Consider the following 17,093-nt stretch of genomic DNA (forward strand, 5'->3'; position numbering starts at 1 on the left):
CAGAGTCATCAAATTCTTTATGGGCAAGATGTGCTGTTGGTCTGTGGGAGCATAAAACAAGGGTATTTGATGTAGTCTGCTTGTCAGGGCGTTGCTGGTAATTCTTTCTTCTATCCATCCTTCCATCCATCTTCCTGTCCCTCTTTCCTTCCTTCCATCCCTCCCTCCATCAATCCATTCTTCCTTCCTTCCATTCATCCATCCATCCCTCTACCCATCCTTTCATCCATCTGTCCATCCATCCTTTCCATCTGTCCATTTAGCCTTCCCTCCCTCCCTCCCTACCTCCCTCTTTTTATCCATCCATCAAACATTCCTTGGGCACCTCCTCTGTGCCTAGTACTGTGCAGGGTCTTGCTGGGGCTACAGCAGTGACCAAGACAGTCCGGTTCCTACCTTCTTGGGACTCAGAACCCAGTGGGGAGACGGAAACTAATCCAAGAATCAAATTAATTGTGGACTGTGGTAAATGCTGTGCAGGACAGGAACACACTGTGGTGTGGTGCTCATTGACATTAATGAAATGAATGAATCTATTTCATCTCCACACCTCATAAGGTGAGGATTGTTATTCCTTAAGATTTCAGCCTCTACTCACTCTGGGTTGTCACTGTCTAGGGATGAATCTATCTTCTCCACTGGACTGTGAGCCCCATGAGAGCAAGGCCAGGCCTGTCTTGGTCACCAGTGGGTCCTGTCGCCAGCATCACCTACCACAGGACCAGGGGCAGAGTTAGAATTCAGTAAATGTTTCCCAAATAAATGAGTCCATCATCACTTAGGGGTCTCTGGGTAGAGGGGAGGGTGTTCGCAATTGATGTCTTTTGTTATCCCCGTGCCTGTGTCTGTCCCTCTCTGGGCTGCTGGCAGTGGATGGTGAAGTCACGGGTCATCAGTGAGCTCCAGGAGGCCTGCTGGGACATGGTGTCGGCCATGGCTGGGGACATCATCCTGCTGCTGGACTCCGACAATGACGGCATCCGCACTCACGCCATCAAGTTTGTGGAGGGCCTCATCGTCACCCTGTCGCCCCGCATGGCGGATTCAGAGGTGCCCCGGCGCCAGGAGCACGACATCAGCCTGGACCGCATCCCTCGCGACCACCCCTACATTCAGTACAGTGAGTGCTGCCCACCAGCGGGTGCCTCATACCCATCACTGCTCCAACCCCTGGAACTTCTGCCTGTCACTCCCCTCCTTCCTCCCTTTTCTTTCCTGCTGTTTAATTTGTGGGAACAACTAGTGTGATGGTGAAGAGCCTGATGCCAGGCTCAAATTCCAGCTTCACCACTGATTCATCGTGGGAACTTGGGCAAGTGACTTCTCTTGGGACTTCATTTTCTTTTTTTGTAAAATGGTGATGAGAATAGTGCACCTTTCACAGCTTTGTAGTGAGGCTCCATGGAGGTGTGGGCACTTGATTTCACTGGTGCTTTCATTGCTAGTTATAAAAGTAAGACATAAGCCAAAACAAACCAAACCCATTGCCATTGAGTCAATTCTGACTCATAGCAACCTTGTAGACAGAGTAGAACCATCCCACAGGGCTGCTAAGGCTGTAAATCTTTACAGAAGCAGACTGCCACATCTTTCTCCTAGAGAGCGTCTGGTAAGATCAAACCACCCACCTTCAGGTTTGCAGCTGAGCACCTAACCACTGCGCCACCAGAGCCCCTTAAAAATAGCACATGCTCACTAAAAGCGTCAAGCTATATAGAGAGATATAACTTAAAAATGGAAAATTTGCCCCCAGTTCTACTTTCCAGGGGTAAATGCTATTAAGAGTATTGTGTTTCTTTCTACAGCTTTTTAATGTAGATGTAGACATTTTTAGGTATATATTCATAACTCTGCATTTATTTGCTTTTTTGTTTAAAAAATGGGACCAAGCTTTATATTTTCATCTAAGAGGCATTGGAGTATGGTGACTTGGGTTCAAATCCTAGTTCTACTATTGGGCAAGTGGCCTGTTCTCTCTGAGCCTGTTTCCTCATTGATAAATTGGGGATTATTATCATTGAAATCACGGAGCCCCGGTGGAGCAGTGGTTAAGCACACTCGGCTGCTAACCGGAAGGTCAGTGGTTTGAACCTACCAGCCACTCTGGGAGGAAGATGTGGCAGTCTGCTTCTGTGAAGATTCCTGCCTTGGATACCCTATGGGCAGTTCTCTGTCGTGTAGTCGCTATGAGCTGGAATCAACTTACGGCAACACGTTTAGTTTTGTTACTGACATTTGACTTTAGGGTTTTGGTGTGAGAATTTGGTGAATTTATATGGTCGGTGTAGTAAACATTTCATAAATATTAGCTGTTCTTGTGTATTGTTTGACAGGCTGTTTAACTCCACAGTAACCTCCTTGCTAATCAAAATCATATTAAATTTCTACATAATATTCTGTAATCTGGTTACATCATATTCTGTTAAGCAATTCTCTGTTGATGGGCATTTAGGTGGTCTTTTTATTCACTATACCAGATCATGTGGCATTCAGTATATTTTTGCATAGAAAATGCCTAGAAGAATAACCACCAAGATGTTAAAGGTTAACTTTAGGGGATTGGATTGAGGACAGTGGTGGTACCAGGGACTCTGAGTTTTCTGTCTGCGTGTACAGACATATGTATAGGTATTAAAACTTTTATATCAATATAGTTCATACAGTTAGTTTTATACAGTTAGATACTTAAAATTATTTCTAGTCTTTAACTTTTGCAAAGCCGTGCTTTGAACAACTGCATAACTAAATTTTTATACTGATAGTCTCATGGGACTCTTCAACCACTAAATTTTCTTGTTTTTTCAGCCATTCACACATATCTGTGTACCAGGGTCCCTCCTTCCTTTTGGCCCTAAAGGCTGATCTCTCCGGAGACCTGGGAGAAAGCACCCTCCTGACTGACTCTCTTCTCTCCTTCATCAGACGTGCTGTGGGAAGAGGGCAAGGCAGCCCTGGAGCAGCTGCTCAAGTTCATGGTGCACCCCGCCATCTCCTCCATCAACCTGACCACGGCACTGGGCTCCCTTGCCAATATTGCCCGCCAGAGGCCCATGTTCATGTCGGAGGTGATCCAGGCCTACGAAACCCTGCACGGTCAGTTGGTCCCTTCCTCTATCCCTCTTCACTGACCAGTTTGATCTTTCCTGAGGAAATACCAGCTAGGTGGTGAACCCTTGAATGCCAGACTGAGGAATTTGTCATCAATCTAGCAGGTCAGGGGAACAAGGAAGGCTTTTCTGTATTAGACGAGATTCTTTTGGTTGCATGTGACAAAACTGGTTCGGTACTGGCTTTAATATTGAGGGATGTATGGGTGAAATAACACGATGTATGCCAAATGCTTTAAAAGAGTCTAGCCTCTTCCCATCCCCCAGAAAAAAAAGCAAAGAGAGGGAGGATAGATGTACCAAGATTAACAAAATGTTGATAGTGACGTGGAGACTCATTATACTATTTTCTCTACTTTTGTGATTGAAAACTGCAAACTCTGAGGGGGGATCAGATTGAGGCAAGAGTGCGGGTAGGTCATGGATCTCTCCGTCTCTTGGCTCTTATTTTCTCCATATTGTCTTCGTTCTCTGACTCCCTCCTTGGTGTGGCAGAGATGGCCCCCAGTAGCTCCAGAGTTCCGTTACATCAGCTTAGCAACCCCAGGGGAAAGAGAGTGTCTCCTTCCCAGGCATTCCAGCAAAAGTCTCAGGGCTGATACTCATTGTTTCTGATTGGCCAAACAGACATTATGAGCGTGTCTCTGAACCAATCACAGTGGCCAAGGGAAGGAGGTTTTCTTATTGGCCCCTGGGTTGCCACTTGGACTGAGAATGGAGATGAGGTGTTTCCCTCAAAGGAGAATGAGAGTGTGGTTGGCTGAGGAAGAGGGACTGGGTATTGGGCAGGCAGCAGTACAGGCATCCTCTTTGGCTGTTGAACAGGGGAGGCTTGCTTATCAAGGTGACGGCTAGACGCTAGGAGGTCATTCTAGTGACAGGGAGACCAACGATGAAACTGTTACAGCAGTTTAGCTGGGAAATTCTAGAGGTCAAAGTGGTGGTTATAGTCCTCTCCCAAACACCAATTAACTATTGCTGTCGAGTTGATTCTGACTCAGTGACAACTCTGTGTGTCAGAGGAGAGCTACTCCAAAGGATTTTCAGTGGTTGATTTTTCAAAAGTAGATCACCAGTCCCTTCTTTTGAGGCACCTCTGGGTGGACTCAAACCACCGACCTTTCGGTTAGTAGTGAGCTCAGTAATCATTCGCATCATCCAGGGACCCCATAGCTCTCCCCAGGGGAGGCATACTGAAATTTCCAGGCCAGAGGCGGAGGGAGATGAGGCTTTAACAAGAGGGATGAGTTTTCCTTTTTAAGGCTGAATGATACTGATGGGGACCTCTCACGGGTGCTAAGCAGCTGGTGTAAGAGGAAGGGCACAGACTAGATCTGAGGCCAGAGGAGCTTTTCTAGGAGCCCATCTGAAGACCTCTGCCCAAGTTTGGGGTTGGAAAGTGAGACAGGCAGGACCCCAGAAGGTTTGTCCCCAGCACGAAGTTCTGCCTTTTTCCTCACAGCCAACCTCCCCCCGACACTGGCCAAATCTCAGGTGAGCAGCGTACGCAAGAACCTCAAGCTGCACCTGCTGAGTGTGCTGAAGCACCCAGCCTCCTTGGAGTTCCAGGCCCAGATCACCACCCTGCTGGTGGACCTGGGCACACCTCAGGCCGAGATCGCCCGCAACATGCCCACCAGCAAGGATGCCCGCAAGCGGCCGCGAGACGACTCTGATTCCACGCTCAAGAAGATGAAGCTAGGTGAGCGGAGGGGCCGTGTCTGGGACTGGTAGGCGAGGGGCGGGGGCTAGCCATGTTTACCGTTTACAATGAGCAGTTGAATTCATATTAATGAATTGATTGATTGATACTAGATTATAAGTCATAAGGAGCCCTGGTGGTGCACTGGTTAAAGTACTCAACTGCTAACCCAAAAAGTTGGCAGTTTGAACCCATCAGCTGCTCTGCAGAAGAAAGATGTGGCAGTCTGCCTCGATAAAAATGTACAGCCTTGGAAACCCTATTGGGCACTTCTGAATTCTGTCCTATAGGGTCCTTATAAGTCGAAATCGACTCAATAGTAGTGGATGTTTGGTTTATAAATCACGTTATGTAATGTGATGTGTAATAAGATATATCAAAGTACATTATTAAAGTATATAATACATTTAATAATTATCAAATTATTTAAATTATACAGAAAATAAAATGAAACAGTTTCCATTTTTTCCCTCTCCCAAAAAGTAACCACCCCCTCAACAGGTGTTTTGAGTATTTTTTGCCACAAAGTAATATTTTAATGGTTATAAAGTTCTTTTAATTTTTAAAAACATCACTCATGTTTCTTTATAGAACATTTATAAATCATTTTTTTTGTTTAGAAAAAAACAGTATTTTGGCGTAAGGAATGAGGTGGGGATGGAACTCTTTTTCTGTAATTGAGCCTATGAAGAGGAATGTTCTGTACCTTGATTTGTTTTCTTTTAGTAATCACCTTGGCGCTCCTGTATCTGCACATAGAAATCTGTTGCATCCTTTCTGTTGTCTCTCTTTTTTTTTTTAATCGTGTTGAGAACTTATACACCAAAACACGCACCAGCAACCTTTTTAAGGGTGGGGTAACACTCTGTAGTGTGTGTGGACCACTTGAACCGGTCCCATGTTTAATGGACTTTTAAGTTGTGTCCTTTTTTTTTTTTTTTTAATTAAGAAGATTGTGTGATACAGTGATCTCGTGTGTCTAGTCACAGAGCAAATCCCCAGTGGTAGGATTGCTGGGGCAAAGGGTATGTGCTTTTAAAATTTTTTTCCCCGCCCGTTTTCCTTTTGTTTTTCCTTAAACTTGTTGTTGTAAAGTAATTTTAAACTTGCAGACGAGGTACAAGACCAGTCAGTACAGAAACCTCCTGTGTGCCCTTCATGAGACGTGCTCGCACCTGGCATTAAGCTATCCCATACCTTAGTCTGCTGGGTCAATTCCTCAGCTGGCAGTTGTGTTTCCTGGCACTGGCGTGGTGAAGAGTACAGGACAGGTGTTTGTAGAATGTCTTCCCGTTGGCGTTTGCCCTTTCCTCCTGACCAGACTCAGGTGATAGGCTTTTGGCAGGAATACTACAGAAACGAAGCCCTGTCCTCCTCAGCTCATGGTATCGGGAGACATGTGGTGTCACTTTATCTCAGTATCGGAGGTGTTAACTTGGATCATTTAGTTGAGGTGGTATCCCCCAGGTTCCTCTAGTGTAAAGTACCATTTTTTCCTTTGTAAATAATAAGTAAGGTGGGGAGATGCTTTGAGACTATGTAAATAACCTGTTCAGACTTCACCCATTGGTTTTAGCATCCATTGATGCTTTTTGTTTGACTATTATTACTGCAGTAGTTACAAAAAGATGATTTCCTGTTATTCCTTCTACAAGGAGCCCTAGTGGTGCAGTGGTTAAGTGCTCAGCCGCTAACCGCACAATCGGCAGTTCGAACCCACCAACTGCTTCACAGGAGAGAGATGTGGCAGTCTGCTTCCATAAAGATTACAGCCGTGGAAACCCTATGGGCAGTTCTACTCTGTCCTGTAAGGTAGCTGTGAGTTGGAGCAGACTCGGTAACGAGTTTTTATTCCTTCTACGTTTACTAGTTGGCATTCTGCTGTAAGGAAGAGCTTTCTTTATCCCCACTTTATTTATTAAACAGTATGGACTATGGATTCTAATTTTACTCCTGGGTTATTTGTTACTGTGGTTGCTTATTTTAATGCTCAGAGTACCCCATATTTAGCCAGCAGGAGCCTTTGCACTGGTCCTGTGCCTTTAACAGGTCCCATCAGTTCTTTTCTAGCATCTTCTTATGTTCTGGCAGAACAGACATTCTAGACTCATCTTGTACTTCCCTTGTCCCGACCCTGGAATCAGCCATTTCTCTAAGGAGCCCTGGCTTCTTTAAGTAGGGAGTATTTTCAGGAATCAAGATCTACTCAAGATGGTCTCGTTGCTGCTGGGTGCGCCTGCATTTTTTGATAGCCCTTGCCAGTCTGCCTTCCAAAGCACCAGTTTACAGTCCTACCAGTAGGGTGTGTGTAGCCCCCTTCCCTGCCCCTGGTTACTCCCATTTTCCCTGGCACTGAACATCCAACACACCTGTGGGTGTGAGTTGGGTCTTCTTGGTTTGAATTCGCGTTCTCAGACGTATTGGATCAGCTCATCTTTTCACACTTACTGGCCATTTGCACTTCTGTGAAGTGTACGTTGATAACCAAAAACCAAACCCTCTGCTCTGGGGCCTGCTCTGACTCAGAGCAGTCCTGTAGGACAGGGTAGAACTGCCCCGAAGGGTTTCCAAGGCTGTAGATCTTTACGGAATCAAACTGCCACATCTTTGTCCCACGAAGCGGCTGGTGGGTTTGAACCACTGACCTTTTGGTTAGCAAATGAGTGCTTTAACCAGTGTGCCACCAGGGCTACTTGTTCATTCATAGTCTTTGCTTATTTTTCTAATGGATTGTTCAACCTTTTTCAATTGAGTTGCTTATGCCCCTGGCGAATGCAAACTTTATTATATGTGTTGCCAACTTTAACAAATGGCTGCATAACATTTCATATTTTTTGCCATATTTTACTTAAGTCATTATCCTATCGAACGCTTCAGCTTTTTCATTTTAATAAATATTGTTTCAAGGAACACCTTTGTACACAAAACTTTTTCTTTAAAGTTCAAATCATTAGGTTTCTTTCCGTCCCCATACTGTATTCAGCTCATTTGCTACGTCGGAGCTCCTGTGCCATTTCTCCGTGCAGTCGGTGCTGCAGTGAACTCCCCGTACACGTTACCATATGTACAGATGCGAGCGCGTCTTCAGGGTAGATGTCTTGGTGTGCAATTGCTGTGGCAAGGGGATATGCACATTTTAAATTTGAGTGGACTGTCAAATTGCCCTTCCAGAAGGTTCCTTTCTGTATAGCCACAAGGAACTAACAGGTAGCCATTAGGCAACACTCCTCCTTGATAGCTGCTGTTACCCACTGTTACATTTTTTGTGAATCACACAGGCAAAAAATACTTCGTTATTTTGCATTTCCCTGATTCCTAGTGGAGTTGAGCACTGTTTCAAAGTTGGAAGTTTTTAAACAATAAAGCTCTGAGAAATTAGTAGTTAACGTTTAACCAAAAGCCAAACCCACTGCTGTCGAGTTGATTCCAACTCATAGCGACCCTGTAGGACAGAGTAGAACTGCCTCATAGCGTTTCCAAAGAGCGCCGGGCAGATTTGAATTGCCGACCTGTTGGTAAGCAGCCGTAGCACTTAGCCCCTGCGCCACCAGGGTTTCCATTTAACCTTTAGGCATTAATAATATTGTGTTCTCGGAGCTTAGTGTGATCACCAGGGCAGGTGTGGCTTATTCCCATTTCCCAGAGGAGGAGAACTGTGGCTCAGAGAGAGGCAGGTAATTGCCCAAGGTTGTATGGCGATTTGAAGGCAGAGCCAGGGCTGCCACCTGTTCTTTGTCTACCGCGCTGCTTCTGTTTCCTGAGACTGGCTGGAAGCAGGGACCACCTGGGCTCCCCAGGAGGAGAGAAAGGCTGCTGTTTGTTCTGGAGCCAGCATCTTGATTCTCTCTCCCATCCCAGAGCCCAACTTGGGGGAAGACGACGAGGACAAAGACTTGGAGCCAGGCCCATCAGGGACCTCAAAGGCCTCAGCCCAGATCTCTGGTCAGTCAGACACAGACATCACAGCCGAGTTCCTGCAGCCTCTCCTGACGCCCGACAATGTGGCCAATCTGGTGAGGACCAGTGGGGGCCATTTCCCACCAGGGAGGGAGGAAAGAGTCTCCTACGCCTTTCCCCTGCCATTGGTCCACACTGTCTACCTCCTCCAGATCTCACTGGACTTCTAAATACCTCTCTGTCATTAGTCCCGGGAGGGTTGTCCAGGTGGGCCCTCCTAACCTTGAATGGACCACCATCCCTCATGATGGTCCCTCTATGTGTGGTCTGAGTACCTGACCACACCCACTCACCCCAACCCCCATTCTTTCTTCTTCTTTAAGGTAGTATCTACCAACGAGAGTGTTGGTGTCATGAACCCCATAAACTGTGCTGAGTGGTATGGGATTAGATATTAGTGGGGAGGGTGGCCAGAGCATTCATCAAATTGTTAAAACATCCTGCTCTGTTGGCTTGAGTTGGAGGGTGCAGGCCCGAGGGTCTGTGTATGATACAGTCCTCTGGCTGTAGCAGCGCCCAGACCTTTCCATCGGGTAGTCTTCCTGTCCTTGGTGGCAGCCATCCCACCTTTCCTTCTCTGAGCCCGGCATGAATGGAGTGGAATGACTGTCGTGAGGATGTGGGAAGGAGTTCTCCCTCCAGCTCACATCTCTTTGGTGAGCTCCAGGCCTGGGTGTCCAGCTACCTCCTGGACTGACCTCCCCTTGGATGTTCACAGGCACCTCAGACTTAACCTGTCAAAACTAAACTTGTGAACATTCTCCCCACCCTCCTCCACAGGCCTGTGGCTCCTGGGTTCTACCTGGCACACCAGCTATCCATTTCCACAGCCAGAAGCCATCCTCTTTGCCGTCCTCACCTGATCCTTCCCCTCTCCTCCATCCCCACCCTGGCCTGGCCCAGGCCCCACCCTCTGTCACCTAGAGCTTTCCCCTGCCTGTCTCACTGCCTCCAATCCAGAAGGATCTTTCTGAAGCACAAACCGTGACAGTCCACTGCTACAGCCTGCCATTACTCTCTAGCTTGCTTCCAGATAAAATTTAACTTTAACTTGCCTCAGTAGGCCCTGTGTGATCGTGCTTCCGTTAACTTGTTCTACCTTTTCTCTCCTCGGCACACTCTAGCAAGTTGCACCTTTCAAGTTTATTGGCCTAAAGGTGTTCATACTGTTTTTTACATTTATAATACCTGCTGTCTCTGTAGTAACGTGGTCTTTTTTGTTCCTAATACTGTGTCCTTACCTTTTTTGGTTCAGTTCTGCCTTGTTAGCTGCTGTCGGGTTAACCCCTGACTAATGGCAACCCCATGCACAACGGAACAAAATGGTGCCTGTTCCCGCGCCATTCCCATGACGGGTTGCAGGTTGGACTGCTGTGATCCGCAGGGTTTTCAGTGACTGATTTTTGGAAGCAGAGGGCCAGGTCTTTCTTCGTAGTCCATCTTACTCTGGAAGCTTCACTGAAACCTGTTCAGCATCCTCGCAGCACGCAAGCCTCTGCTGATGGACTTGCCATAGATGGCCCTGTTTTTAGCCTTTTCAGAGAACTGGCTTTCAGTTGCGGATAATCTTTTGCAACCTTTTCTGCTTGACTTCTCTTGTCTTTATTTCCTTCGTTCTACTACATTTGAGTTTTGTTTTCTTTTTCCCTGACGTTGTAAGTTAAATGCTTGGCTCATTCGTTTGCAGTCTCCTTTTCCAATATAAGCATTTAGGATTCGATTCTCCATCTAAGCACCATTTTAGCTGCCTCTTGCACATATTGGTTTTTGGTGTCTTCATTATCTTTCTGTTCTAACTGGTATTATTTAGAGTATATATTTAAAGTTCCACATGTGTGGGAAGTTTTGAATTATCTTTTACCAATTCCTGGCAGACATGGCGTTGTGGTCAGAGGATGTGGTCTGTTAGGATACTGACATTTTTTTCAGTCATTTCCCAGTACATGTTACATTCTCACTGCACCTCTTTCTATGCTCTGCTGCCTCTTAGCCTTCCCCCATGCTATTCCTGTACCTGGAACACTTAACCCACTTCAAGACTTCACCTACACCAATCTGATTCCTGCCTCCCCTCAGTTCTTTGTTGTTCTTGTTGAGAATATACACAGCAGAGCATTCCCCAATTCAACAGTTTCTACATGTACAATTTAGTGACATTGTGTCTTAGCCATCTAGTGCTGCTATAACAGAAATACCAGAGCACTAGTGGATGGCTTTAACAAACAGAAGTTTATTCACTCACAGTCTGGGAGCCTAGAAGTCTGAATTCAGGGTGCCAGCTCCAGGGGAAGGCTTTCTCCTTGTCAACTCTGGGGGAAGGTCGTTGTCATGAATCTTCCCCTGATGCAGGAGCTTCTCAGTGCAGGGCGCTGAGTTCAAAGAACATGCTCTGCTCCCAGTGCTGCTTTCTTGGTGGTAGGAGGTCCCCTGTCTCCCTACTTGCTTCTCTCTTTTATATCTCAAAAGAGATTGACTCAATATACAATCTAATCTTATAGATTGAGTCTTGCTTCATTATATAACTGCCTCTAATCCCACCTTATTAACATCATAGAGGTAGGATTTACAACACATAGGAAAATCACATCAGATGACAAAATGATAATCACACGATACTGGGAATCATGGCCTAGCCAAGTTGACACACATTTTGGGGACACAACCAATTCATAATATATTGATTACATCCTTCAAGTTGTGCAACCATTCTCACTCTCCTTTTCTACATTGTTCCTCCCCCATTGACATAAACTCACTACCACCTAAGCTTCCTATCTAACCTTTTGAGCTGCTATTGTCAGTTTGATCTCATAGAGATAGTTCTTTAAAAGAGCACAATGCTCAAGGCAGATACTCTGTACTAGTTAAGCTAAACTGTTGATTGGTTTAAAAAAGACTTCAGCCTCCCCTCAATTCTCTCCTGGGGAGCCGAAGCCTTCCCTGGCCCTTCTGACCTGTCTCATGTCAGCCTGCGCTTCCCCTCACGCAGCACGTTTTGTCATTACTCATCTCCTGTCTAACTTCCCTGGTAGTCTGAGTTCCGTAAGAGCAGGCCCAGCTCTGTCATAGTCACTGGCATTGCCCTAGCATTAGCCTGGGCATGGAGCAGATGTTTGTTGAGTAAACGATTAAAGGAAGACTCATCTTCCCTGGGTACCCCGCAGGTTCTCATCAGCATGGTATACCTGCCCGAGGCCATGCCCGCCTCCTTCCAGGCCATCTACACCCCGGTGGAGTCAGCAGGCACCGAAGCCCAGATCAAGCACCTGGCTCGGCTCATGGCCACACAGATGACGGCTGCGGGACTAGGGCCAGGTGGGTGTCACACAGAGCTGACCCGAGGTGGCACTTGTGGCTACTGGATCCTCCTTACTGGCAGAGCATTCTGCCCTCGTGGTGGTGCAGATGAAAATCGTGTGAGATCGTCTGTGTAAATAATTACAGGTGCCATACATAGACTGAGTGCTCAGTATTTTCAGGCCCTGGACTTTGAAATCCAACAGACCTGGATTTGCATCCTAGTTCAGTCACTTAGACCCCCTTTAGACACCAAGTCTCATTCAGGTGAGGGGTGTGGGGCATTCTATGATAATCCCCATTTTACAAATGAGAAGACCAAGGCTCAGAATGGTACCAGACAGACCAAGGTCACATAGGTAGTTCAGTGGGTGTGGCTGGGATTTGAACCCAAGTCGGTGACTCCAGGGAACCTTTAATAATAAATATGCTGTATACTGACCAATAGTGTATGCCATGGAGGATACTGAGCCCACATCCACAGGAGGAAGTGGAGGTTTGAGGAGGTCACAATTCCTCGCCCAGGGGCACACCAAGAGTGAGCAACTGAAGTAGGACTCAAACCCAGGGCTTGGATTCCAAAACCCAGGCTCTTAACCATTGTGACACTGGCTGGTCCTGGCACATAGGGAGTGTTCCATATGGGGTAGCTAGGGGTGTGTTTTAATTATTAATAGGAGAGGGGAAGGCCTGATGACATGGGGGCTGGGGAGTGTCGATTGGGTTCAGTATAAGAAGTCCGTATAGCACAGAACATGGCTTCTGGACCAGACTGTCTAAGCCACTTAATAGCTGTGTGACTTTGGTCACATTGCTTAACCTCTCTGAGCCTTGTTAACCGTACTGCTGAGGTGTGATTTACGTACAGAGAGATGCATAACTCTGAAGTGCATACCTTAGTGAATTTTCACAAGGTGAACACACCATCAAGATAGAACATTATCACCACTCCAGAAAATTCCTTCGTGTTCCTTTCCAGTCAACACTCACCATACCCCACCTCCAGAGATACCACACTGTTCTGATGGCTATATCAGAATAGTTTTGCCTACTCTTGAACTTCATATAAATGGAATCAGGGAGAGTGAGTCTGACTTCCTTTATTCAACATAAGTTTTCAACATTCATCTGTGTTGTATGAACCAGTTGTTGATTTCTATTTATCTTCACTGTTGCAGATATCATTTGTTGTTGAGCCAGGTTTCCAAAGTGGCTGTATTGTTTTATACTCTAGCCAACAATGAATGACATTTCTTGCTTGAACCACAATTGTTGTATTGCAAAATGGGAATAAGAGGGTTACCCACTACAGAAAGGTGTTGTGGAGATTTTAATGCAGTTTTGTGTGTACAGGGTTTAGCGTGGGGCCTGGCACACAGGACTCCTTGGATGCTGGCCATTACTGTTACCGTGACTAAGGTTGCTGCCTGGGAGGCAAGGCTGAGGTGATAGCAGAGGGGGGTCGCTGGGAGCAGGTGGGGCTGATGTGCCCGGTGCCCGTTTTCTCTGCTGCCTTCCTCAGGTGTGGAGCAGACCAAACAGTGCAAGGAGGAGCCCAAGGAAGAGAAGGTGGTGAAGCCAGAGAGTGTCCTGATCAAGCGGCGCCTGTCAGCCCAGGGCCAAGCCATCTCGGTGGTGGGCTCCCTGAGCTCCATGTCCACGCTGGAGGAAGAGGCGCCCCAGGCCAAGAGGAGGCCGGAGCCCATCATCCCTGTCACGCAGCCCCGGTGAGCTGTAGGGCCTGGCTCTTGAGACTGTGTGCGCATGTGTGTGTGTGCGTGTGTGTGTGAGAGACAGAGACAGAGAAGACAGTCTGGACTGGGGGGTCTGTCTGACTCCAGAACTGATCCCATCACCACTAAGCTTGAGTTGTTTTAATTTAAAACATCAGCTTTCTTATATCTACCACCAGGGTTGTGATAGTGTCTCTCTCACAAGCATCACGGGAGAATTAAATTAGTTCACAGTGATACATAATACAGTTAGAAAACTTGGGGTTAAAAGTTGTCATTATTGTAAAGCATTTAAAATGATTCCTAACAAGTCACGGGTGCTACTGGTTTTCTCATCATTGTCGTTATTACCTCCCTCATTCCTTCCCCTCAGTCACACCTGCCTCCTGGGTGCTCCTTTAACAGCCAAGCAGGTCCCCACTCCAAGGCCTTCAAGCACTGTTCTCTGTGCTGGAAAGCTCATTCCCCACATACTTGTGTGTCTTGTTCCCTCGCTTCATTCCAGTCTCCTCACCAGTCACCTCCTCATAGAACCTTCCTTGAAAGCTTTAGAAAACACCATCCTCTTCCTTCCTCCTTCATCACTACTCAGTGCCCTGCTGTGCTTCAGTCGCTAGGGAATTAGGGTCCAGGGAGGGGTGTCCCTGTGTGGCCTGCTCAGTCCCTGGGCCGAGGCTGCAGAAGAGATGCTCCAAGTCACTGTGTCCCTGTCTCCACTCTCCCATATAGGTTGGCAGGTGCAGGCGGGCGTAAGAAAATCTTCCGTCTGAGCGACGTGCTAAAGCCCTTGACCGACGCCCAGGTGGAGGCCATGAAGCTAGGTGCCGTGAAGCGGATCCTGCGGGCTGAGAAGGCCGTGGCCTGCAGCGGTGCGGCCCAGGTGTGCCCCCTGCCCCCCAACCAGTCCTTTTGGTCCCACTCCCCAAATGAAGAGGCGGGCCCTGGGTCAAACCTACTCCAGACTTTGGGCTGGCTTTTGTCCAAGGCTCACCTCCCTCCATCCTCTGTAGACAACGCAATAGCAGCAGTTCCTCACTGGAGGAGGAGGAGGAAATGCTCAGAGGCACATGAGCTCTTAACACAGGGCCGGGAGGGAGAGCTCTGCAAGTGACGACTGCTGCGGTTCTGGATTTGGGATTCTGTGGTTGTCACTGTCATCATCCTCATAGTTTCGCTTCAGGCTTACATGGTTTAATTCCTGATTTCTTCCACTTGCTGGCTTTGTAATCTCAGTCAAGTGACTTTTTCCCTCATTGTTTTAAGTTTATTTTTAATATACCGAAGAGTTATGAATTGGAATCAACTTGATGACAACAAGTTTTTGTTTGTTTTTTCTGTATGAAATAAGGAAGCCCTGGTGGTGCAATGGTTTTGTGCTCAGCTGCTAACCAAAAGGTCGGTGGTTCTAACCCCCCAGGCATCCCACTAAAGGACATGGCAGTCTGCTCTCATAAAGATTCCAGCCCAGGAAGCCTTTGGAGCAATTCCGCTGTCATGCAGGGTTGCTGTGAGTCGGAGTCGACTCTATGGCACGCTACAACATATGCACACACTCTGTTAAAAACTATTATCGGGCAGTACAGATGGAGTGAGTCTTCCTGGGCCACCCCCTGCATCCCAGCCCCCTCCCCAGAGCCGACCAGTACACGAATTATGGGATTCCTCTAAGATCTTTTTCTGTGCGCTTAAGTACATGGAGAGTACGCCTAGAAACTCATCCTTTTATTCTGTGATGATTGCTTTGTTCTTCTCTTTCATTTTTTCACACAAACAGAACCCTGCTGGGCTTAAGGTTCGTCAGTTTGCCCTCTCCCTAACACCGGGTCAGGGCCAGGCTCTGCTGTGGGCCGGGCTCCGCCATGGGTTGGCAGTCACTGAGCCTGGGCAGGGAGAGTTGCAGCGAGCGATGGTGTGGTGCCCCGACAGTGCCCACCCGCACACCAACACTCTCATTCGCCACCCCCAGGTGCGCATAAAGATCTTGGCCAGCCTGGTGACGCAGTTTGACTCAGGCCTAAAGGCTGAGGTCCTGTCCTTCATCCTGGAGGATGTACGGGCCCGCCTTGACCTGGCCTTTGCCTGGCTCTACCAGGAGTACAACTCCTACCTGGCAGCTGGCCCCTCGGGCAGCCTGGACAAGTACGAGGACTGTCTCATGCGCCTGCTCTCTGGCCTGCAGGAGAAGCCGGACCAGAAGGATGGGTGAGTGGGCAGTCCCTGCCCTTCCCCCGGGGTGCCTGGGCCTGGTCTCACCTTCCTATCCCCAAGAATCTCTCTCCTCTGTTCTCCCCCTTCCAGTTTCTAGCATCACTACCCCCAACCGGTCCTCCATGTGCCCGCCCAGGTCTCTCTTCTCCCCACCTCCCTCTCTGGAGGCAGGTGCTTGGCAGTGTTTTGGGCACGGCCCTGGGCTTGTCCCCCGGTCTGCCTGTTGCTCCCGGTGTGATCCGTGTCACTTAGCTCCTGGGCCTGTGCTTTCCTGTCGATAAATAACAGGCCTTCCTCCTCGGCTTGTTTTGAAGACTGACTTCCCTGCATCCCCATCCCTTGTTGGATCGGTTCTCCAGCTTCCTCACTCCTCTTGGCCTCCAGCTGACCCAGCTATTTTCCACACACAGCCCAGGTGATACTACATAATGTAAATCCCACCTTGCTATTTCCCTGAGAAAAACCTTCCAGGGTTCTCCATCGTTCTTGGGATAAAATACAGCCTCCCTGCTAAGGTCTTTGAGGCCTTGCACGATCTAACTCCTACCAACCTCTTCAGCTTCTTCTTTTGCCCTCTGTCCCCCAAATTTTAGCCCTACAGGCCTTCTGTCTGTTCCTTGAACATGCCAAGGACTTGGTACCTACTTCTCTCTCTACCTGGAATGTTCTCCTCCCCACTCTGCATGGCTGGCTCCTTCTCATCCACCAATGTCTACTCAAATGTTAGACTCTAAGTGGCCTTCTGTGGCCACCATATCCAAGTTGGCCATGTCCTTCCCCATCCCACCATCATGGTCCTCTCCCATTTTTGCTTCATTCAAAGTACTTAAAACAGTCTGACATTTTACATTGATTTCTTTGTTCACTGCTTACCTTCCTCTCTAGACTGTAAGATCCATAAGGAAAAAGATGCTGTCTGTCTTAGTCACCTCCAGTTCCCAACCACTGGAACAGAGCCTTGTGTTCAGAGAATCTGTATTAAATGAATAGTTAGGAATCCCATTTTACAGAGGGGAGGATTTGGGTTGCAGGGAGGCAAAGTCTCAACCCTTGTCACCCAGCCTCTGCAGCCAGTCTGCTCTGGGGGTT

At 47.7% G+C, this 17,093-nt stretch overlaps 1 protein-coding gene across 2 annotated transcripts in view; it reads left to right on the forward strand.

The window, feature by feature from the left end:
* Positions 1 to 17,093, forward strand: part of SYMPK (symplekin scaffold protein) — a 36,690-nt gene that overhangs the window by 7,297 nt on the left and 12,300 nt on the right. For both annotated transcript variants that reach the window (XM_049900884.1, XM_049900885.1), the window contains exons 7-14: positions 871 to 1,120; positions 2,923 to 3,093; positions 4,570 to 4,809; positions 8,668 to 8,822; positions 11,931 to 12,081; positions 13,586 to 13,790; positions 14,526 to 14,676; positions 15,763 to 15,998. In XM_049900884.1, the coding sequence (XP_049756841.1) occupies positions 871 to 1,120; positions 2,923 to 3,093; positions 4,570 to 4,809; positions 8,668 to 8,822; positions 11,931 to 12,081; positions 13,586 to 13,790; positions 14,526 to 14,676; positions 15,763 to 15,998 (1,559 nt within the window). The remainder of the gene's footprint in view (positions 1 to 870; positions 1,121 to 2,922; positions 3,094 to 4,569; positions 4,810 to 8,667; positions 8,823 to 11,930; positions 12,082 to 13,585; positions 13,791 to 14,525; positions 14,677 to 15,762; positions 15,999 to 17,093) is intronic.

This window comes from Elephas maximus, chromosome 11, assembly GCF_024166365.1.
Source record: "Elephas maximus indicus isolate mEleMax1 chromosome 11, mEleMax1 primary haplotype, whole genome shotgun sequence".
Classification (NCBI taxonomy): Eukaryota; Metazoa; Chordata; class Mammalia; order Proboscidea; family Elephantidae; genus Elephas; species Elephas maximus.